At 48.5% G+C, this 23785-nt stretch overlaps 2 protein-coding genes across 4 annotated transcripts; one reads left to right on the forward strand and one right to left on the reverse strand.

Moving 5' to 3' along the window:
- Positions 1–472: 472 nt before the first annotated feature.
- Positions 473–17781, forward strand: cracd (capping protein inhibiting regulator of actin dynamics). 3 transcript variants are annotated; one of them, XM_062452420.1, is made up of 10 exons: positions 473–614; positions 5547–5680; positions 10671–10827; positions 11309–11441; positions 11548–11694; positions 11868–12098; positions 12230–14549; positions 14785–14969; positions 15880–16036; positions 16318–17781. In XM_062452420.1, the coding sequence occupies exons 2-10, from the start codon at positions 5620–5622 to the stop codon at positions 16476–16478; spliced, it is 3552 nt and encodes a 1183-aa protein (XP_062308404.1). In that variant the 5' UTR covers positions 473–614; positions 5547–5619; the 3' UTR covers positions 16479–17781. The 3 variants fall into 3 exon arrangements, with proteins under 3 accessions (XP_062308404.1, XP_062308406.1, XP_062308403.1); XM_062452419.1 differs by having other exon boundaries at positions 592–614; positions 5553–5680; XM_062452422.1 differs by lacking the exon at positions 5547–5680 and having other exon boundaries at positions 478–614.
- Positions 17269–23582, reverse strand: aasdh (aminoadipate-semialdehyde dehydrogenase). Its single transcript, XM_062452423.1, has 14 exons — positions 23188–23582; positions 22990–23110; positions 22605–22891; positions 22260–22452; positions 21932–22170; positions 21566–21672; positions 21273–21445; positions 20787–21120; positions 20439–20554; positions 19510–20317; positions 18883–19046; positions 18603–18728; positions 18347–18478; positions 17269–18216 (listed from the first exon to the last, which is right to left on the reverse strand). Exons 1-14 carry the CDS (start codon positions 23418–23420, stop codon positions 17836–17838), a joined length of 3414 nt encoding a protein of 1137 aa, XP_062308407.1. The 5' UTR covers positions 23421–23582; the 3' UTR covers positions 17269–17835.
- Positions 23583–23785: the final 203 nt, after the last annotated feature.

Raw genomic sequence — 23785 nt, forward strand, 5'->3', positions numbered from 1 at the left:
GGAATTGTAGGCTCTCCCGGATTGTTGTAGTTTGAATTAAAAACAGTTACCTTGAAAGGGTTATATAATTGCAGCTACTAGTTCGGGATTTGAGAATCAAACAATCCTTCTACAATAAATTATTTTATTGTGAAGCCAACATATTTCTCTTATTCTGAAATGGATCATCAAAGAAAAATAGGAGTAGGCCTACCTTGGGCTAATGTAGCCTACATTATCTCGGTATTGGGAAATTGGCCTGTAATTGAAAGCTGTTTATAAACAGCCATTTGATTCGCAGTTCTATAAGATCTTATTCTGTTGGTAGGGAAATTGCACTTTGAGATATATCTATACGTCTATATCTCTATCTATATATCAATATCATTATATTTGTGTTCCCCTTCTACCCCCAAAAATGCCCAAACGCTGATTCAGCCTGCCACGCCCTCCCGTCTTATATGCAGCTGTGCAGAACTGTTCCATCGGAACAGTCAGTGTGCATAGGAGTGCGTGTTTGTCAGTCGCGGGCACCCGCAGCATCAGCAACACAAAAGGGTCTGCAGTCGTGCATTGGAGAAGAAGCGCCGCAAGTGACTTCAAGGCCAATCGAGTGGAAACAGATCTCCTGCAAGGTGACATCAATTTGTATTTATTGTATGTCTTTCGTCATTATAATGAGGTATCGTGGATTCTTGAAAAAACCGCTGACCTTGTCATACCTTCCATTTTCATTAACCTGCTCGCTCCATCTTTCTCATTTGTGTGCAGTGGGTATGGCTTCGACCTTTTATTGAACATGACTGAAATATGCTGCCTTTGTCACGTTAATGTGGGGTTCGGACAACTGATTTTCTTTAACGCCGATCAACATTTTTATATTTGGTCCAGCAGTTTCCAAGGAATGTAAATTTGGGAATTAAATAAATATGGGTATGAAATAAATATGCCAATAGACTACAGATTCTTTGTTCTCAATGCGTGTTGCAGTCTAGCCAATATTAGGCAGTCTTCTCTAAATACTTTACGTTTATTAAGGATGCATGCTTATGTGAACCAAGCGACACGGCGTCCTGCATGTATTTAGTCCAGCTGTGCCACAAGGGATGGCTCCATACCGTCAATTCACAGTGTTCGCATCTTTGATCGCATCTAGGGGAGGCATTCGGTGAGGTTGATGTTATGCTTTTATGGATTCGTAGCCTAAACACAAGTAATTTCATTAATGCTAATTTAACCTAGTTGTCAATTCATCCATCTTTTCCTTTGGTGATGGGCTGTAAGGATGTTTAGTAGGCTACATCACACATCACCAGTAGCCTAATTCATTTAAATGCAGTATTGGAAAAAATAGGTTGTCATAAGTACATAATCTAGTAAAACACATTGAAATGTTCCAATATAGTGAAGTCAGTTGAGTAGGCCTACTAACAGAATTGAGGGAAATGTTGTCTTTAGCTGAATTATTTGTTAAACTCCAGAAAAAATTGATGCATTGATCATTTGTGATGTATACAGTGCGACTGAACTTGGCCCTGTCATCACACAGTGTGATACAGCATTCTGTCTTCTATTTTAAATATTTTGCTCTGGAAATGTATCCAATAGTCTTATTTCATGATGTATTATCTACAAAGCTACAATATATTTGCATTGGTTGTGGTTCGTTTTTAAAGTATTGCTGTTGTTTGGTGCCAAAAGTTACGTGGATAATGCAATGGCAAAGTAGCATGACTGACCAAACTAGTATGTAAAATGCAAAAGTCATTGGAATTACAAAACTGTGTAACCACAGTCCCACAAAGTATCAACCCTAACACATGCATCTACAGATACTGTTCAATGTTTAAGGTACTTTAAGCAGTATTCATTACGTTGCCAATGACAACAATGATGTGTGCTCAGGCATGAAGAGTATTCAAGTATTTGTCATTTTGTGTATCGGTGATATTTGAAAGCATAATCAATGCAATCAAATAGCAGTAAAAGGATAATATCCCATGTCACATACTTATACTGTATATTAAAGTTGTCAATACCGATGTGAATATACAATATCAGTCCATTTTAAGTGCACATCAAGTTATGTAGAAAAAAGTGTACAAATATGTGTCTCTCATAATATATTTAAATGAGATTGAAGTATCCACTTGGGTTCCCAGGTCTGCTTGTATTATTAAACCCACTCTGGTGTAAATATTGACAGCATTGAAATAACAGCCAGAGTGCAGGACTCCAAGAATTTGGTAGAATGGTTCAAATAAATGTGAGTGAGTAACAGTAATTGCCTACAGTCTTCTCCGCTCTCATGACCAAGGGACCCTTCAGTAATTGCAAAAGTTACCATGTACTGTCGCTCACATATCATGTTGTGATGACGTTGAGATTTTTTAAATGTCGGCCCGTATGTGCGGCATACTAAGCAATTTCCTTCAAAACCATACCTTGCTAAGCACATTTGTGAAAGGTCCATAGAAACCACATCTTCCCAGACAATTACTTTGGAGGTCAACTGCAGGTTGGATTCTCATGGAAACCATGACGAACGCTTTAAAGCGATTCACAAGACCAATGATACCTTGACGTGACGTGTCCTTCAGTCTCAAACAATTGCTCAACTCAGGAATGAGAAGCGCGTCACGCGTGCAGAATCTCACCTGAGCTATGACATCAGCAGCCTTCACCCTACACAGCAGCTAAAACACCACAACAGGAAGAACTAACGCTAACGATGTACAGGAGAGTCCCCTGTTAGATTCTAGGGTTCAGTACACACTAACAACCACGTTCTCTTCTACTTGACCGGTGTTACATTGGAATACATTCCCGTATGTGTGTTTTTGGAGGTTCTAATGGAACAGGACAGTTACACAGAGCAGTGTTTCTTTTAGCTACGTAAGCCATTGTGTACATTTGAATACGACAAAAGCCCTACAAGGCAGTAGCACGATATTCCACCAAACCCATTTGACTGTCCGAATAAGACAGTCGAATCATCATTAAAATGATAGTTTCCTTATGAGACCTGATTGTTAATAATAGAGGTACAGGTCACAATGGTATTATGAAGGCTGGGATATGTATAACTGTTCTGTTGTGGTGCAGATAATTAATCCCAGGGGGCTTTGCTTTTGCCTGTGATCAGGCTATAAACCATTCTTAGGACTCTATGAAACAACTTAGAATAGTGTAGAGGCTACAAAGTATCTCAAATGACTTAAACCCTTGTGTTATCTTCGGGTCATTCTGACCCATCAGTCATTGTGACCCACCGTCGTATTGCGACAACTTTACCGCATACAAAAACAAAGTGAAGCATTTTCTTTTAACCGTCGGGCTGTCTCAGACCCCCCACATTGCGAAGGTTAAAAGAAAATGATTTTTATTTGTTTTTGTATTGGGTAAAATTGGGTAAACACAACGATGGTTCGTTATGAACCTTTGGGTCATGTGACCCGAAGGCAGCACAAGGGTTAAGGCAGGTGTGAGTGTTCTATGGACACGAGGATGGTTCTTCAACATACTTCGTACAAGACTACTAGGCTGCCACAAACATCAATGAACATATTTGCTGTTCATTCACAATAATGGGCATTGTGTGCGTCTACCAGTTGGAATGATGAATGCTACTCTGTTCTCCTTGTGCCCTGGCTAGCTAGTAAACAAGTATCACTTTGTGCTTTCCTCAGCGCAGAAGCAACACACCCAGCAGAACGCTTGTCTCCCCTCAGTCAGTCTCCTCCCCCCCTCCCTGCAGCCTCTCTCTGACGAGGGGAGGAGAGGAGAGGACAAGTGCACTAACAGAACAACATGTCAGTGCTAGGGCCCACATCAACGCTAGCATAAGTATTCACATATTCTGCATCATGGGACCCCGCGGTTTCCTAACGTCCTGTCCTACCTCAGGTCCGCAGTCATAAAATATGCAGTCTTCTCGTCGGAGTGTGGTTCTGTCATATAAGCAAAAACACATTAAAGCCCTCGGTGCATGCACAGTGACACCTGACTCCAGGTACTGCCCCAGTTCCACAGTGGCAGCAGGCAGGTGGAAGAGCTACGCACCCACACACACACTAACAGGTATTGTTCCACCCAGACGCGAGTAACGAGAAGGTAAGGCTGAATTCTTATTAAAAGCACGACGTCTAGAGACACTGCCTTTTCAACCTCAATTTTGAGTCGCTCGTACTTGCGGTTAGAGTTCTCAACAGTTAAACTCAGTTCTTAGCCGTATAAGTTCATCAGTTATTATCTGATTATCATGTCATATTGTCATCTATTTTGTTTTGACGAAATCAAACCTTTTTCTTTCTTCATTTATTGAGAAGTTGATTATAAATGTATCGTATATATCTATCTATCTAACATATTATAAGCTGATTTGAAATACTATAGATGCAAGAGTGAGCATCACGTGACAAGTTGACAGTGAGACACAAAGGCAAAAAGCATCTCTGTTCTGTTGTTTTTGCACCACACACTGTCGGCCATCACGTCACCAGTTGGCTTTAACAGCGATCATGTGATTGCTTCCTTGTGTGTCTCTCGGTCTCCCGCCTGCCTCTAAATATGCTTTCTGTCTTGGATTGTTTTGGATCAGTCAAAAAGTTTATTTGCCATTTGATATTCCCCTGCCACTGTGCTCTTTTCTTTCATTCATGTAGACCAGTGAGTGTTGTTGCGGATGTTACCAAGTCGGTTGGTTAAACTGACTCTTCGGTGAAAATACTGCCTGTCGTTATTCAGTCCGTCCCTACTCAATTTGTCCTGGTAGTAACAGGGGTCGTTTCTGTTGTGGTGCGTCGTAGGACGTCGCGTACACCAAATGTTTGGGTTTCTTTCGTGCATTGAATTGCTAGCTTTTTGGTCGTGTCGGGTGCTAAAACAACGTCTGTGACAGGTGTTAGTTGTGTGTGTGACCCGAGGTCAACACCTGGAAAGAGTGAGGCAGGAAGCAATATTGAGGAGCAATGCAGGAATACCTGTGACACTGACACGTTTGTACATATTCATTTGTTGTATATCAGGCTTACGACGTTGCTGTGTCGCTTGAATGTCAATCAAAGTCAAGTTGAGTGTGGGATGAGAAGCAAGTGGCACACTTGGTGTGTCAGTGGCCTCTTCGGTAACTTAGTTGATGGTGAATTGCCAAGCAGCTGTTGCCATGGGAACCTGAGGCAGCACAAACTTATGAGCATATTTTGATCAGGATGCAGGAAAAAGAGGACGACGCTGTGAGTGTTCATTGTTACAAAGTATTTAGCATGTCATATTATCAGTCAATATCTTCTGACATTTCTTGAAGATTTGGCCCTGTTATGGATTCTGGTTCCTTTTTCATCCCCTCATCATCACCCTGCATTAGGGCTAGCAAAATCCCAAACTGCTTTCTCATCTACACCTCCATTCACCCCCTCATCCCACCATCCATCCCTTGACTAATCCCTAATCCATATTGTGTCTCCTTGACTCCTCATAGCGTGGCTCGTGCCGACCTTACAAACCCCAACCTGCTGTCTTCCTGTTCTGTATTCATTTCCTTTTGTTCCCCCCCCCCCCCCCCAAAGCCGCAGAAGAGGCAACAGAAGAAAGGCTCGCCTGGGTAAAAACAGGCGTTGTGGGGGAAAAAAAGGCCGATCGATGTTCCCTAAGGTTTTACTGCAGTGGCGTTCGGCCCTGTCGAGCTGTGCAGCTGAAATAGGTAAACTGTCACGCGGCCTAACCCGTCTGTCTGCTTGGACAATTAGCTGTTTTGTTGTAAGGCTATGGCTCCCCCCCCCCCCCCCCTTTCCCCCCTTCCCCCCACGGCACTACGCTAAGATACGCCACTGAGCTACGGCGGCGTCACGAAACGCCAACGGCGGCGAGTCGTGCCACGACGCCGAAGCCGAGTTTGGTGGCGCAACGTCGACCCGTCTGGTGCCATGTCGCGCTACGACCCAGCCGGATCCCCCCCGCCCGAGGCGTCCCTGCAGGGCACGCGGCCGCTCGCCGAGCTTCTCTCATCCCATCCGCGGCTTCGCTTCCGAGTCTGTGCGCTGCAGCACAAACGCTCCCACAGCAGACAGCTGCTTGATATCCACAGCCATTTGCTCCATTGCTACTGTATTTTTTGGGGGGGGGGTCGCAATCTAAAATCCGACATGTATGACACAGGACAAACCGTTTTTGTGACGCGTAACCAAAGATAACTGGAGAATTCATGTGACCCGGCGTTTGCCACCACACTTCCAGTCAATCTCAACAATGCCTCCATTCGGATGAAAACGCACAGCATCTCTCTCTCTCTCTCTCTCTCTCTTTCCCCCTATCACACAAACACGCTCCAATGAGTGCTGTCATACACACACTTCCAGTCGCCCGGATTCTTGCTCAATCCTTGTTCCTGTATGAACTAGAACCCGTCAGGACAAAGAGCCATTCTAGTTGAGACGTTTCTGAGCGTTTCTTTCAGGCCTCAGCTGTCACCCTCAGGAGGGGGAACCCACGGCATGCTGAGCCCACGGGGCATTCTGTCCTCACCCTGTTCTAGAATGTAAACACCAGGGGCTCTGTCATGCCAGGGCAACTTCAGGCTAAAGGCCATTTCTTATTGCCATCTCAGGTGAATTTTTATGGCCCTTCATAAAGGTTTCCAGAATAGTAAACATGGTTATCAGGTCATAAACGCAGTGGCAATTTGTGTGGAAAATTGGCATTTTGCCAATTCAATAAAATTCCAACAGAATTTACAGACTACAATTAATGATTGTGGGCCATGAATGTACTGTAAGCAATTACTCTGAAAGAGACCGGAAACGCATAATACATAATACAAACTCGTGCAGCCTTAGAACCGGCAGAGTCAGAGTCAAAGCCAATTAACTTCCTCCAAGTGCCTCTCCGCTTGTCGCCAATTGGCCAAAACAAGCTCCTTAGCTGTGGCCAATTGGGATCACAACACATTCCTTTTCTATCGCTTTCCTCCCTCGGTCAAGCAGCGTCCCTCGGAAGTTAGCATACTTCCGTGTGTCCTTGACACACGTGGTGGAGAATGCAGGGGGTAGGGGGGCCCAGGCAGGAGCACGACAGGAGACTCGCAGGTATAGCTCCTTCCCTGGGTTCCCGCCGCCATAACCTGGCCCCTTCCTGGAGCCCGTCACTCCCCAGTGATAGGCTGGCCCCGGAGCTAGACAGCAGCCGTCCCACCAGCCTCGACCCTGGCTGCTTCTTCCCCTGGCTGCACTTCAGTGCTTGGGAAAGGGGAGTGTTGTCAGAGTGAACTGTACAGCCATCCCACGTCCTGTAGTGATAACACAATACGTTTCCAAACAATAAAACACATGGCGGGGTTATCGCTATGCTGGTAACATCCCGTGCGACGATTTATTGGCACACGCACGCCGACATATATGCTCAGGTCACATGTGGCAGAAGCGCATCTCATTGGTTACATGATTGAGAGCACATATTGTAGCTGGTATTGGGTTCTCAACAGGGAGGGCGTTCAGACGCCGGTCCATGCCCTCCACGCCAGCCAGAAAGGGACCCAGCGCACATGCACAGACCACCTGTGGTTGAAAGGAATCAAGGATTCGCCTCTTAGCGCAACCCTGTCTACCCCCGCTATACCCCCCTCCTCCCTTTCTCAAGAACCATCCCTCCAGGGTTCGTATCCTTCAGTCGCAGCGTCTTTGTTTACCCTGGCATTAGGCTTTTCTGCCGCAGTGCAATCTTTTTGGACAAGTAAAAGAGTTTTCATGTCGAGCTCTCCGCTTCAATGGAAGCAATCATCTAGTTTGAGTCAATTTTAGGAGGTTATTGTTTAACACTGACTGGCCAAATTTATGGGCAGCAAGCGAGTTGGAGAGGGAAAGGTGCACAGAAATGGACAAGCATGCCATCAGTCTTTTGCAGGTCAGTCTGGCAGATTGTTGAGGAGCAGTGATAAGATGCATTTTATAATATTTTTGTAAAAGGGGACATGGAGAATAGATGTGGCAGTTGCCTTTGGTTGTGATTATCGATACGAGACTCTGGAGGGTCTTTAATGACATGCAGTCTGGCAAAACGTAGGGATTCCCAGCCGAGGTTTTGACCTGGTCTATTCATCTGCTGTGAAGGTGGGCAAGGCATCGGCGATGTTGAGCTGTGATCATTTTCTGTGCATGTAGGAAGAAAAAGACTGGTACACCACTGAATTTCTGTCTGCAGTTTTTTGAAACAAAGGGCCTGTCTATAAGTTAGAGCTCTTTGTACATTGTGACGGTGTTACACTGTTCACCAAAGAGATTCTTCAGTTATGTATGTATCGTTGCACGGGATTAGAGGATGTCTGGCATGAAGACATATGAAACACAAGTGTGCTTGTGAAACTGTGGCTCTTGCATAGTGAAAATAATAAGACCTTTCCGTGAACTCTCATGTTTCTTCTCTTACCCAGAGTGGCTGCTCGGTCGGTAGCCCCTCCCCTATTTCCATCCTATCAGAGGCGCCGACTCTCTTGTTCGGCGAAACGAATTAAACAACACTGTTACCTTCATTCCCTTTTCTCCCATCACAGACCAGGTGTGCCTTTACCATGGCGACGGACGCCAAAGAAAAAACTAGGAACGGTGCCCATTTAGAGGTAACCGTTTCCGAAAGCCCAGGTAAATAGTCAAAACCAAACCCAAATAACCAGAACAACAACAAAAACAATTGTAGCCTCGTACTAAGCATTTCAGACCCAACGCAACACTTAGCATGACAGAGATTCAAGGAGACATTTGCCCGACCTGTGTTCACATACCGTGTGCCGTCTATTTTACGAAATGCATGGTTTGGTGATTGGGTTTGGTGAACAAGTTACTGCTGAGGCCTCTGGAGGTCTGTGATTAGACATGAGTGATGCCCATGTCTGCCTTGTGTGAGCTGTGTGATCCTCTTGTGTTGCCTGTCCTCCTGACTACACTGAGTGGACGTGACGACAGAACTCCCATTGATTCTGCGATGATGTCGCAAGAGGAAGGAAACAGTCGAAATCAGGGACGGGAAGCGGCCAAATCCGACCCGGGATCCACCAAGAACCAGAGATAACTGAAATGGGGGTTTTTAGGCAAGGAAGGTACTTTACGTTAGCGCGTAGCTCTACGCTGCTGAAAACGCGCCCCTCTGTAGTTTTGTGCACGAGCGTGTGAGCGCGCCGGCGGCAGTTAGGCCAGTCAAAACTGTGTAGAGGCACTAGACGTGCCTGAAAGCTGGGAAAGCAAGCTGTGGGACTAATGGGGCGACCGTACCACAACAGAACACTCAACCCTTACAGGGGGAAAAGAGACGAACTGGCGGAGGGAGACAGGTCAGCTCCAGCTCTCCTCACGTCGCGTAGCAGTGCCAGCGCCACAATGTGACATCACCCCAAGGGGACCCCAAGGGGAGGACCCCATCACACCCAGTTCAGGGGTCCTCCTTACACACCTGTACAAACACACACACACACAGCTGAAGATGAAGAAGACATCGAGGGTCTCAAGAGGGAGTAAAGAAATGGACCGTATCAGTTCCCATGATGCCTCGGTGCACAGAGTGGAATCTCATGCCAGTTTCTACTTATAGCCTTGAAAGGGATACCTTGAGCCGGGCACACGTTTGTCTTCACAGTGGTGTAGAATGGCCCTGTAACCTCAACCACTTCAGTTCATCCACAGGACCTCCCACTAACACTCTCTCTCTCACACACACACACACACACACACACACACACACAACACATATACAGGCGTACAAGATGTTTCTCTCGTCAAACAGACCCAGTGTGCGTTCTCTAGTCTACATTTCTTCTAACCGTTCTGCTGAATAACCAGTTGTTCATTCCGTACGAAAGGCTCACTAGAAACGGCAGAGGCAACTGTTGTTTCGGTAACAGAATGGTTATGAAGTTTCCATACCGTACCGTAGCTTAGTCAGGCTAAATTAATGATGAAATGAGAGAGGAGTATGAGAGCCGCTTTCAGCATTGTCTTCTGACAATGTGACGTACCTGGTACAGTTAAGGATGCGGTTTCGGTCGCGGTTTTAAATTTAGGTGCAACCTGCGGGATTTCACCAGTGTTGAACAGGCTGCAGTTGGTAGGCCCAGGGGACATTAGCATTACAGACACTGTCTGGTCTTGGCAAACTAAATCATGGAAGGGAGTCCAGCGACATGCTAAATAACTCCTTTGAGGGCGTCATTTGATGTACGTTTTGACAAATTTTGTTCTGCTTAGAACTGTCCGTATTATCTGAGCTGCACTTTGATTGCCTCATAGATGTTAAGGAAAATGTGATCTCATCTAATCAAAGTTCAACTTGCAGTTGGTTTAAGAATTTAAGAACGTTGGACCAGGGGGAAATGTAATAAAAGGGGATTTGCCATAGGTGAATGATTGAGAGATTTGCCAAATTACAAGATTTATGAGCTGCTAGATCACACTGATCTAAGTTTCCTGGTTTCTCTCTGTCTCTATATGTACTTCTGCTTGTTTAGATGCAGATATGGGTAAGTATTCACAACTAAGGCATGATCTTTCATTCTTCTCATTTGCTTGTTTGTTTGTTTGTTTTTCAGAACGTTTTCTTTTATGACATTAAAATGCTGTCATCTCCATTGGCATTTTACCTATTGCATAAGGGTGCGATGGCCGGATAGCAAGAGAGATAAGGGTGTGTAACTGGTTCAATTCTGCCAACAGAGAAGCGACGACAGGGCAAATTCCAACCTTTCAGACGCCTGTTTGGGAAGAAGAAGAAGTTGGGAACTGAGAGGGTACAAGAGCTGAAGACGAGCTTTTCCACGGGGGAAGTGAGCAATGGTGTCGTCGCCAAGGATCAGCCCGATCAACATCTGAGGTAATGTACTGCCATTAAGTTTACATATTGCAAACACAAGCATTTAAAATGCTGTCAATATTCCATGTCGGGAATTTGAATCATCTTCCATTGTAGCTTCATGCTGCCTGTAGCGAAGCACAAACACAGGTGTTATGAATAATTCAGCATCTATGGGTCTGAGAACTCTTTATGAGTTTAATGCCCATGGACCTCCCACCCCTATCCAGAACACTATTATAGTTTTCTGTCTATTTTCATTAGAGGGCTATCTTTCAGTCAAATAATAAACAGGTGGGGTCAGTTGGAAAATAAAATATTGGACTGACTTTAGCCTTTAAATGGTGGAATCCAATGGAAACGAAAGACTTCCTTAACGCAAACCGTGTTAGCGGGAAGCGATTTACGGAGCGATCCTACAGCACGCGTTGACATGACGATGAATTCCTTCGTGATGGACTTTAAGTTCATGTGGTAACCGTAGACGTCGATGTCCCCGCAGGGAGCTGACTCCTATCGGGAACCGAGCCCTCTCGCACGACAGTGTCTTCATCCAAGAGGAAGCAGTGACGGAGGGCGGCTCGGAGCACACCATGTCCCAAGAGAACGTCTCCGATAAAGTCAGGAACCTTCAGGTGGGCCCTCGCTCCTATTAAAAGTCGACACGACGCCCTCTGCGTTTTCACGAATCCGTGTGTCGGAATCCGCCACTAACTCCCTCCCCTTCTGTTCAATGAGCAGAGGCAGATCGCTCAAAGTATCAAGTTTGGCCAGAAGCCCCCCTCTCTTAGGAAGAGTGAGGATGACCAGGGCAGCTCGGATGAAAACGAGGGGCCCCAGAGCCCCCTTGAGGTACTGTCCCAGGTGGAGGCGGAGCCAGACCCAAACGTAAGGACTCCTTTCGATCCGTCACAGATGTCACAGTAGAAACTGTAGGAAAACATTCGAATCGAATCGTTAATGATGACTCTCTCTCTCTAGTTTCCAATTCAAACATACTAACCATGTATATGTGTTACAATGGTGGAGTGTGTTCATGGATATGTTCTGTTGCCAACCAGGTCTACGGAGAAAGCCTGGTCCAAGGCTCCCATCGGGGTGAGATACACCATACCCCAGTGAAATCCCCCAGGTCCAAATGTATTCTTCCAGCCACCGGGACCATTGAGTCCATTAACCTGGATTCAGTCCCACAGTCTGTCCCTCGATTGGACAACACCGCTGCCAAGCACAAACTATCCGTAAAGCCCAAAAACCAGAGAGTCTCCCGCAAGCACCGCAAGTTCACACCGGTGAGCCGAGGCACATTCGAGAGACTAACATACTTGGGATGACCGTAATATGTTTTTGTCGCACATCGTTAAACGTTGATGAGACTTCTTCTAGTGTGCGGTTACATGAAATGCTTCTCTTTGTTGTCTAGGATCTGCAGGACATGTCTCCGCCCCCTGTACTCCATGAAGAGACAGAAGGCCGCGAGAACCTGGAGGGCCCTTGGTCCAGACATGGGGGATCCCCCTTCGATTCTCCAGACACATTCAGTAAACAAAGACCCCGGGTGGAAGAAAGACTGGAGTCCAGAGAGAAGAGAGACAGGGAGGAAGAGGAACTGAGAGGGGAGGAGCTGGAGGAGGAGAGGAGGAAGAGAGCGGAGGAGCTGTACGAAATAGGGGAGAGATGTCGCAAACAACAACAAGAGGAGGACCACAGACAAAGCGTGGAGCTGGAGAGGAGAAGGAAGGAAGAGGAGGACAGGAAGGTGCAAGAGGACGCGAGAACGAAACGGGAGGAGGAGAGGAGGACGAAGGAGGAAGACGAGAGGACCCAAAGGGAAAAAGAGGAGAAGATCCGCGAGGAGGAGCGCCGTCAGAGGGAGGAGGAGGAGCGCAGGAGGGCGGAGGAGCAGAGGCGGAGGGAGGAAGAGGCGCTGGAAGCGGAGCGCCTTCGCGTCGAGGAGGAGGAGGAGGGGAACCGGCTGAGAGACAAAGCAGAGCAGGAGGAGAGGAGGATGACCCTGGAGGACGAGAGGAGGCGGGAGCGGGAGGAGAAGCGCCAGCGGGAAGCGGAAGAAAAGGAAACCAAACGCCGGGATGCGGGGGCGCCCAGGACGCCGCCCGCGCCCGAGGGCGAGAGCGGCTCGGACCCCGTGGCGAGGAGGAGGAAGGCCGAGGAGCTGCGATGGCGGGAAATGGAGGAGAGGCAAAGGCCCTTCTCGTTCAAGGTCTCCTCCGGGGAGAAGCAGATCCTTTTCCAGAAAGTCAACTTGACGCCCGTGACGCTGCCCTCCAGCCAACCGGAAGGCACGGCGACCGACCCCAGAGAGGATTCCAAAGCCTCCTCCCCCGGGGGAGCGGAGTCCCTCAGCTTGTCGTCTTTCCAGTACGTCCCCCACACAGCCATCCTGGTGACAGGGGCTCAGCTCTGCGGACCCGCTGTCAATCTGGATCAGATCAAAGACACGGCGTGCAAATCCCTGCTGGGCTTGGGCGAGGACAAGAAGGGCATGAACGCTTCCCCGACCAAGTGCAAGGCCTCCCCCGAGCGCAAGTCGGGGAAAACCAAGTCCCTCAGCGAGTCCTCCACTTCCTCCGATCAGTCCAGCGCAGCCATCTTGGCGGAGTGGGCCAGCATCAGATCCAAGATATTCAAGGGAGCCGACGAGGGGAAGTATGAGGGCTACCCGGATCCCGGCCACAGCCCCACCCAGGTCCAGAGCGGGACCGGCGGCCAGGAGACGGACCAGACTCCATTCCCACACACCAACCTGAGGAAGACCATGTCTGCCAGCGCCAAGTTCTCCATAACCCCGGCGAAGAAGAAATTTGCAGACTCCAGCAGAAATGTGGAATTGTCATGTCAGGCAGACAAGGACAGGGGGATGACGGAAAACGCTCAATCCGACGGCTCGTCCGGCACCGCTGCCGTCTCCCCGGCTCCAGACGGCAAGGCCCAGAGCAAGGCGACGAAAGGGGTCCGCGTCGCGGGCAGGTCAGAGGGGTGCCAGTTTGCCAAAGACCTCCCGTCCTTCCTGGTCCCCAGTCCTGACCAGGACTCAACCCAACGCGAGGGGCCAGAGGCCCGGAGCCCGGGAGAATCGGACGAGCCCGGTGAGAGCGGGGAGGGCGAGAAAATGGGCCCGGACGACCAATCCAGGCCTTCTCCCTTCGGCATCAAGCTCAGGAGGACCAACTACTCCCTCCGCTTCCAGGGCGACCAGCCCACAGAGAAGAGGAAGAAAAGGTACAGCGCCGGGGACGCGTTTGATGGCGTCCCCCCACCTCTCGCTCCGATAGAGCCCGACTCCAACTCTTCCTCCGCGTTACCCGACGAGCCCAGCTCCGCCTCGCCACTTCGAGAAAGCAGTCCAGTGCACACGGCGGCGCCCTCTTCCGCCACCCGGGCCAAGCGGGGCGGGTTTAGCGCGGGGGAAAAGACCTCACCCAAACCCCCGTTGCACCACAGAGCCAGCACCGCCGTCAAGTTCACATGCGCCGATGCCTCTCCTCAGTTGCCCCTCCTCAAGACCGCCCAAGGAGGGCCCAGCGAGGCCGCGACCCAACAAACCGGCCTGGCAGCGGACTCAGCGGACCAGGAGAAGAGAAGGGACGAGTCGTCAGCCGTTGCCCAGCTGCTCAGGGGCGGCCAGGGGGACGAGGAGCCCAAGGAGAAGAAGTCCTTCTTCCCCTCCATCAGCATCCCCTGGAGGGAGAAGCCTGACAGGAAAGCGGAGCTTATCAAGCGAGGTCAGTGTCATCCTTGGGCACGCACTCTTATCAACTCAGGGTTGATAAACGCTGCTTATCAACTCAGGGTTGCTAAGCGCTGCTCATCCACTCAGGGTGTTTTGGTTTTGTTCATTAGGATCATCTCTTTGTGTGGTAGACCTGAGTGTGTTGATGGAAAGCTCTTCAGAAAAGTTCTAAATGATGAAACCATCGATTCCTTTTCTCCCCCCCCCCCCCCCCCCCGCCCCCACAGAAAAGCCGTCTCTGCAGAGCAGACATTCCCTGGACAGTGTGCGGATCCAGGAGAAGGATAGCGGGCCTTTGTGGATCACGCTGGCTCTGCAGAAGCAGAAGGGTTTCATGGAGCAGCAACAGGGCCGTGACAACCGACGGAGCCAAAGAGAGGCCAAACTAGCAGAGAAGCAGGCCAAAGAAACCGTACGTGACCACATCCCCCGACCTGCATGCGTGTTATCAAGAGACTCACAGCTCTATGTGGCTGGCGCTCTGTACACCTGAAGCAAAGCTGTCGAGAAGCGAATCGAAGCTGTCACTTGCAGTTTTTCACGGCGTGCGTTTTGTGTAGCCTCCGTCGAGTTTTCCACAGTAGGTGGGCGGCAGGGAGGAGTGTTAAGCGTAGTGCGATTTTAAAAACCATAACGAAAGGCATAGACAATGGCTGAATATTGTCATGTCATCTTCTCCTAGGCTGTGAAATGTTTTTCTTGCCTGTTAATGTGTCAAATAACTTTAATAACTTCTTTGTTAGGAGGTTATCAGGTCTGATTAGGTCTAAGTAACCGACAACATTTTGCGTTTGATGTTCTTAGAACAGAAACCGAAACATCTGATACAAAGGAGTTTTGTGTCAGATGACTCACTCTCAATTGTTTTTGACCACATTAATTTCTGAGTGCAAGCAAAGACGAGTAGTATGCATTTGCTTTTCATCTTGTGCCTGGGCTATGACCAAAGTGCAGTACGAATTCTAAAAACAGGCACAGGCTTGTTTACTTAGCTAAATTGTGATGGGAATGACACACCCTCTCCATATCATCACATTATTCCACTTACCGGGTGAACACTTTCGGGGAAATTGTGCCAGCAAAATACACATTTCTGTCCATTTTGCCAGGACCCTTTGTCATAATTAATTTTGAATTTTAGATCAACTTTAAATACACAGAAAATAGATGGGATAGCTTGCGTATTTGATTCAACAGATTTTGTTCAAATATGCATTTAAACTTTTACTGAGGAAATACAAACAGCAAGTAATGATCCAAATGTCTAGTCCTGTCTAGCGTCTACTGTACAAAGTCATGTAAATGGTTCCTGCCTTTCACAGAGTGGATCGGTTAGTCCTTCAGAGAGTAAAGGGAACATCAACACCAGTCCTAAACCTCAACAAACTCAAGAGGCCAAAAGGGCAGATACCTTGCTGGCCCGCTTTGAGCGCCGAGACAACCTGAAGAAAGCCAACACTCTACCAAGCTCTGTCACAGGTAACGCCACTTTGTTTACACCGTTGAGACATTCGTTAACTTTGTCACAGTCTTAATAGAACTGCCGAAAAGAGCTCCAGTACATTTCATTTTACCAGCCATTTATCAATGTTATTTACTCTTTTGAGGAAGGGGCACTTATAGGCCTTCGGCGTAAACCATGACCCGATCCTACAAGTATAATCAACGCAAAGCCTTAGTTAACATTGCTTTTATGCTGGTTGTAAACGATATTATGCAGTGTATTAACCCTTTTTTCTCCCTGGCAAATTGCGTTGCAGTTGAGATTTCCGACTCCCCTCCGTTACCCCCTGCTGTGAAGGAGGTAACAAAACGCCTGCCCTCCAGTGACTCTCCCCAGGCCTCCACGGAGCCCGCCTGGCTGGCCCTGGCGAAGCGCAAGGCCAAGGCCTGGAGCGACTGCCCCCAGATCATCAAATAATCTGCCCCCGGTTCAGTGCTCCAATGTCGACACGCTACTACCACAACTATACACAGCCCATGAACTATGACCCTCTCCCCCTCCCCCAATCCCGAGCCTCCTTCTGCCCTTCCTGTCCCGCCCCCACCCTGCTCCCAAGCAATGCTTGTGCCATGAACCCTCATGACCACAACCATCTTTCTCAAGCGATGCTTGTCAACGATATAATATGTTACGCACACGTTAAAGACCCCATGTCACGCACAGCTGATCACATGCAAGACTGCGCACTGCAATATTCTACCAATACCTAAAGTAGCCAATCAAGCCCAACACGGTTGTCAGTACATGCACTCGGCTCAATACTTATTTGATGGATGTTTCAGAGCAAAAACTCAACTTCGCAGATGGTCACTTTGTAAAATACTCCTCATTACTGTATTAACAAGTGTTCACTGTGTGTTATATTATCTCATGGGTATGATTTTAAGTAGGCTACTGATTTCAATGGATGTCATATTTGATCTTGTCTGCAATGTACAGAAACTTCTTTTATACATGTATTTAAATCCTGTGCTTAGTACAGTATAACAATTCTCACTGTGTCCGTAACGACTGTGAATGCTGTCAAAAAGCAATTGCAACATGTTGCAATGACAACGTTGTTGTGTTCATGAACTAACATTAAATCGGTCTTGCTCACATGTTGGCTGCATTGAAACGCTGCACTGAAGTGAACAGTACACAAGAACCATAATAATTCTGATGATATCGTCTGGATGTAGCTTCTTTTCTTTTTTTTAAAGAAAGAAACCACTCGCTTGCTGTAAGACATCTTTACTGTACATAGTGTGACCCATCCCAAAGCAGGCTAACACCACTACCTACTTATCCGTTTTCTACATAGAAATAAACCATTCAGCAGCTCTCTAAGAACCTCTATAAGGCTAGGTCAGCCGTCCCAATACAGTATGGACATCGCTAAAGAACTTACAGTAAGCTCTTTCATTTCTACAATTCTCACTTATCTATGTAATTATGTATGTATGTATGTGTGTGCGTGTGTGTATGCATGGTAGATGCACTGTCTCCAGGACTTTGCCCCTGAGGCATAGTCACTTTTTTAAATAACTTTCGTTGTGTGCAATAGTGTAGTGTACACAGTGTTGTGTAACAGAGGTGTTTGGTAATAATTGCCCTTTTTTTCTTTTGGTTTCACTTGGAGTCGTCTATGAGGGGCTAATGAAAGTGATGCAAATGTCATTAATAGTGTAAATTAAATACTGATGTCTGAACTTCAGGCCTAGAGTCATCCAATTCCACACTCCAGACATACCCCGTTTATTCACCGACGCGTTCCGCGTATAGGGAACGCGTTTTAACCACCGTCCGTCATCTCGACACAGTACACAAAGTTATTGCGACATCCCACCACCAGGGATCGCTCCCACGCCACGGGGGAAGAGAAGAGCTCGCCGGGGAGCGAGAGGGAGCCCACCACAGTTCCATCCTCCACGTCCAGGATCCAGAGGGTCCCATCCGCGGAGGCCAGCGCCACCAGCGCTCCGGTGGCTCCGCCGTCAAACACACAGGGGCTGGAGTACACCCTGCCCGAGGCCCGGAAGCTCCAGGCTAGCGAGCCGTCGGCGCAGCTCAGACAGTACACGTGGTCGTCGTGCGAGCCGCACACGACCTTCGCCTCGTCCCGGGTCACGCAGGGGGACGAGAACACGGGTCCGCTGGTTGTGAAACGCCAGAGCTGTGGCGGGGGGGGGGGGGGGGGGAACACAAAAGACGGCACACACACACACAGGGACGGGTTAAGGACGAGCGACTCGGGGGCGGAAACTGGTTCACAGGCGCGCCCTCTCGCCGGTCCCTCCTCCTACCTCAGTCCCCTGGAGGCTGAAACAGTAGATGTTTCCGTCCACGGAGCCCACGACCACGCGGGCCGAGGAGCAGCCCGGCGAGGAGAAGAAAGGAGTGTCCCGGGAGCGCGTCCACAGCACGGCGCCACTGTCCTGCGTCGGTCACGTCGACAAAAAAAAAAAATCAGATTTCACGCCGATGCGGCCTCGCTTCCGTATCGACGCACGTGCAACTGAGGAAGGGGCTCCGTGGACACGAGGCCCCGCGGCTACTCACGAGGTGAAGACAGAGGAGGTGCCCTCCCAGCGTGGCCGCGTACAGATGTCGGAGGGAGGGGTGGAGACACGGCGAGGAGAACACCGCCCCGCCTCCACAGTGGCGTTTCCACGCACACTGGCGAGCCTGTGACACGAACAAACTCGTCTGGACTGGCAAATAGCTCTGTGGTGCCGTAGGGCATCTTTAAAAAGCACTTGCCCCCTTGTACGTCGCTTTGGATAGAAAAGCGAAATGAACAAACAATGTTTATTGTTATTATTCGCGTGCACGCACACACCTGTGGATCCAGGCTGTACATGTGTCCATCATGGGATCCCACCAACACCAGGCCAGTGAGAGGGTCCACCGTGGGAGAGCACTTCACTGCGTCTCCCGTCTGAAATGTCCACTTTGTCTCCCCCGTGTCCACACACAGGAAGTACACACAGCCGTCATAGCACCCTGCGAACAGACCAAAAACATGACACACATCACCAATATGGACAATGTTGCGTTCATCCATTTCACTGCACGACAAACCATCCCACCCTTAAATAATGGATTGCCACGACATTTCTGTGACTCGAAACCCGGTTTCTGCATGTCCATTCTTAAAGTGAACTTAGAGTCACAACACACCTGGGGGGTATTCCACAAAGCAGGTTATGAGACATACCCGGGTAAGTTAACTCCCCAGCTGACACCCAGCGTTGTAGCAGCATTGCCAGTACGTTGCTGCATTGCCTGTCAGCTGGAGAGTTGACACACAGGTGTTCTTCTGAAAGTCCTACGTAAAACTTCGCTCATACATCTCACAAATATCCATGACATTTTCAAGAGCTTTGTGAGACTTTCATCAATTTCTACTCCTCCTCGCGGTCCGGACCATGGCAACTCTGAACGTAAATATGATGCGAATACTGACCTACCACCACGAGGCCTTCGCGTGGGCACACAGCAGCAGAAGACTCGATCCTGTCACCAAGCACCCTCTCCCACAGCAGCTCCCCCGAGGCCAGGTCAAGGGCCTGCATCCTGTGGGAATGGGACCCCACAAACACAGTGGTGGTGGGTCGGCCTGAGGCGTCCTCACCCCGCCTGTGCACCAGCAGGACAGGAGAGGCATCCACACACCGGCCCGTGTCTGAAGCCCACCTCACCCTCAGCCCCAAAACGCCAGCCTTACTACTTCCACCACCACAGGTCTCTCTATGTTCTGCAGCCAGGGGGTTACTGTTAAATGTCCCCTGGCTGGAAGTCACCCCCGCCGTGAGTGTGTCTCCTTTCCTTGTGAGGTTTCCTCCTGTGTCAGAGTTCTCTTTCGGCGTCTCAATCACCTCGCCTGCCCTCCTCAATACTGTAAATTGTGTGGCCTTCACCACAGAGGAAGCTCCCTGCGGCCTCCTTGGAGCAGCTGATGTGGATGAACCGTCTAGTCTTCCTCTCTTGGTCGGCGCTGAGGAGAGCGGATCCGTCTGGCGTTTCGTAGCTTCAGACGTAGGATGGGGTTTCAGTTTGTGTTCCGATGATGGTGTTGGCATTGCCTTGGCGGCGTGGTGCAGGATGTCGGAGAAGGACCCATCCAAAACAATCTCCAAAAGACCTAACGACGTCCCTCCGATGGCGGTGGTGATGTCATCACAAAGACCCAGCGCTTGTAGGGAGTCTCCTCCGCTGAACAGGAAGTTTGACTCATCACTGACGACTGCGTCCTCGGAAAGTCCCAACCTGTCCTGCCATGCCATGCGAAAACAGACAGAACACACAACAGACGAGACTAAAACGGTGACATCGACTTGAATCCGACTAACGAAATATTGCGAAGATCCAACAATAAATGGTTACTGTCTGTACCTGCCACATGGACTGGAGCATCTTCCTGAGTGACACCACGTCCCTCGGAGTAAGGAAATCCGAGGTGGCTTTCTGTCTCTGGTAAATCTTCATGAGTTCGCCCATGTCCACCTTTCCTGTGAGAGACGTATTGTCATACCAAGACATTGGCCTGAAAGCTCAAGGCCAATACTGACCGCGAAAACGCAAGAATTGACATATACCATACAGACACAACATTGACATCACAATATCGGCAGGCCGCATACGTAGACTCATGCCAGGAGCTCGGTGTGGCGTTAGGCTTCCAGTAGGTCTGGATATAAAAGAGGGATCTTCCTATAAAACAATACCACACAGGGGCCTCACCATGTGAGGTTAGTGGTAGGGCAGGGACAACCACTACTTTGTCTGGAACACTGGGACTGGGCAGCAACCGAGACAGGCTACGACGTATGGCTCTCCGAAGACCTCTGGTGGACGTCGAGAGCTCCTCCTGCCAGTGTGAGTCGGAGGGGTTGAGGTCCCCATGAGAATCCACCAGGGCAGAGGATCTTTGGTTGGCCTGATGTTGTACAGATGTGAATGCGGAAGTTGCCTTTTGGTCTCCAGATGCGGAGCTGGCGACCACAAAGGCTACCAGGCGAGAATCTTCAGACAATCCCACAGCACAGGCTTCCACTAGGGGCACACTCATCAGAGCCTGACACGTATAAAAAAAAAATTAAAAAGACATGGAGAATTGAGCAACTGAGACATTTATTGACTCTAGTTAGCAGTGGATTCTGAAATGCAGATCCAAAATGGCCGACTTCATCTCACACACCGTGCCATTTCAAAACAAAGAATGCTCACTTGCTGCAGTGTGTCCAGGTGCACTCGTTGCCCTTGCCGTTTGATGAGTCGGTCCTGCCGGCCCAGGAAATACAGGCATGAGTCTTTCACCTGGACCCAGTCACCTGTAGCCCGCATAGTTCCCGGGACAGCTTCTACCTCATCATCCAGGAGGCACACTCTGTCTGTTCCTCCTAATATCATTTCAGAAGAGCTGATCATCAAATTCCTTTCACACCTTTTATAAATTGTATTTCCTTGGAATTAACATCCAGTTAAATGTGTGCGCGAGACTGCAGACTTTGTATTCCTACCTATGAAGATCTGCCCTTCTCCCTCAGCAACGACGCAGCTATGCTCATCTCTAACTTCCACAGTGGTGTCCATTAAAGGGGTTCCAAGTGGCACTGAGGACTCATCTCTGTAGGACACATACACACAAATACACAAGAAACAACACTATTAGACTGGTTCGGTTCAATTCAACGTTGTCATCATTGTGCAGACTACAGGCACCAAGCCAATTAAAGGCAGTTACCATCCAACCAGAAGTGCAAACGACTAGCATTCATGTGTGGCAGACACACAACTGGAGTTTGACTTTTAAGCTACTCACTGATTGGCCACCAGGTCTTTTAAGCTACTCACTGATTGGCCACCAGGTCTTTTAAGCTACTCACTGATTGGCCACCAGGTCTGTCTCCGAGAGCTTGTAGCAGCAGGCCCAGCAGGACACTTCTGTGATGCCGTAGATGTTGTAGATTTGGGTGTCGTTCCCTTCCTGTCTCCAGCTCCTGAGCAAGCCAGGCGAGGGGCACGCTTCACCCCCCAGGGCTAACACACGAAGGGACGAGTCTTTAGAGAAGACCACCTCCTGGAGGATAGTCCTGCCAAAACGGCCTAGGAGGGTTGGTGTCACCTTAGGGGGCAAAACACAGCAGAAACATTACCTGGATACGTTAATGACAAGGCAGAGAGTCGGCGGTGCTACATTTATGTTGGACTCACCTGTAAGAATGTGGTCCTGTGATTCTTGAACAGCGCACAGGCAAGCGTGTTCGGTTTTTTTTTCATCACCGTGGGGACCATGAGGAGCCTTGCCCCTGATGACAGTGCTAGAAACATCTCCACCACTGATGGGTCAAAGGTGAGGGGAGAGGCCAGGAACACCACATCATCTGCCGTCATCTGAAACAGAGAACTGGACAAGGGGCATAAAGCCTTCTCAGGAAGTCATTTAGAAACTCACCATGGTTAGTAATGAAGTTAGTTTGTGTCCTACTCAGATGCTATGACATACACCTTAAAGGTAATGGGTGAAATTAGTGTGGAGTCACTGACATTTACACGAACCTTAGATGCAGTATATTGGGCACGATACACTTGTGTGGTACCCTGACAATCTTGGGATGCCCTGTTGTTCCAGATGTGTGGAGCACATATGCCAGCTCTCCCTGGCTAACACCTGACACCTGAGCAGATTGGTCAGCATTGGCCATCTCTTCATGAGTACCTTCGGGCCCTCCTCCATGTTGCACTTCAGCCACGGTGTTCTGCAGTCTCACGAGGGTCACATTGTAAGTGGACCACACTGCACGCACATCTACATTTATGAAGTTGGAGAAGGCCATCTGAAATTGCTTATGGGAGAGAACAGAGAAGACATACTGTTAAATAAATACACTGTTATATATATATGTTACATAGAGAAATGATGTTCTCCATTCTGACTATTTACCTCCAAAAGATCCCACTGAACAACACAGTATTTCAACCCACACTGATCTATGATGTGGGCAGAGAGAAGGGCTGGTACCTCAGGGTCCAGTGGGACATACGCAGCAGGTACCTGAAGGATGCTAAAAACAAAATTGTAATCAATTTTCGAGTTCTGGCCACAGTAGTTCCAAACTGTCGTATCTGTCTGCATACATACCCCAGAATCCAGACAGGTAGGTAGACGTCTGTTTGACAATACAATGCTATTCTATTTGTAACTTGCTTCTCGCGTAGCAAATGAGTTAGATCGTTACTAAACTCAGCAACGTCGCTGTAAAGTAAGGACACAGGAATTCGAGCATCCATGCAGCTGTCGAAGGTGACAGCAATTCTAGAACTATTTACAGCAGCCGCTGCAGTCACCATGTCTTGAAGCGTTCTCGTTTCCATTGGCCTTTAGGAGCAAAGAACAATATATCTACTTTTGGTTATCTGCAAACATATATTTGCCTATCATATGAACTACCAATACCTGTAGATGAACGAATTTAAAGATTATAACGTTTGGTTAAAAAATGATCAATATTATTCTTAAAATGTTTCCGGTTCTGGTTCCGGTTTGGGGAATTCACTTTCAAAATAAGAGCATTCTGAGCGTTCTCATTTTTAACGAATTATCGCGGATAATATTCCATGAAAGACCAAGATAAAGAGCATATGTTAATAAGCATGTTATGTATTGTGCCTAGTGTTGGGAGAAACAAAGCTTTCTGAAGCAAAAAAACATCTGAACAAACTGTCGAAAACGTCTTGTT

This window comes from Osmerus eperlanus, chromosome 26, assembly GCF_963692335.1.
Source record: "Osmerus eperlanus chromosome 26, fOsmEpe2.1, whole genome shotgun sequence".
In the NCBI taxonomy this organism is placed as follows: domain Eukaryota; kingdom Metazoa; phylum Chordata; class Actinopteri; order Osmeriformes; family Osmeridae; genus Osmerus; species Osmerus eperlanus.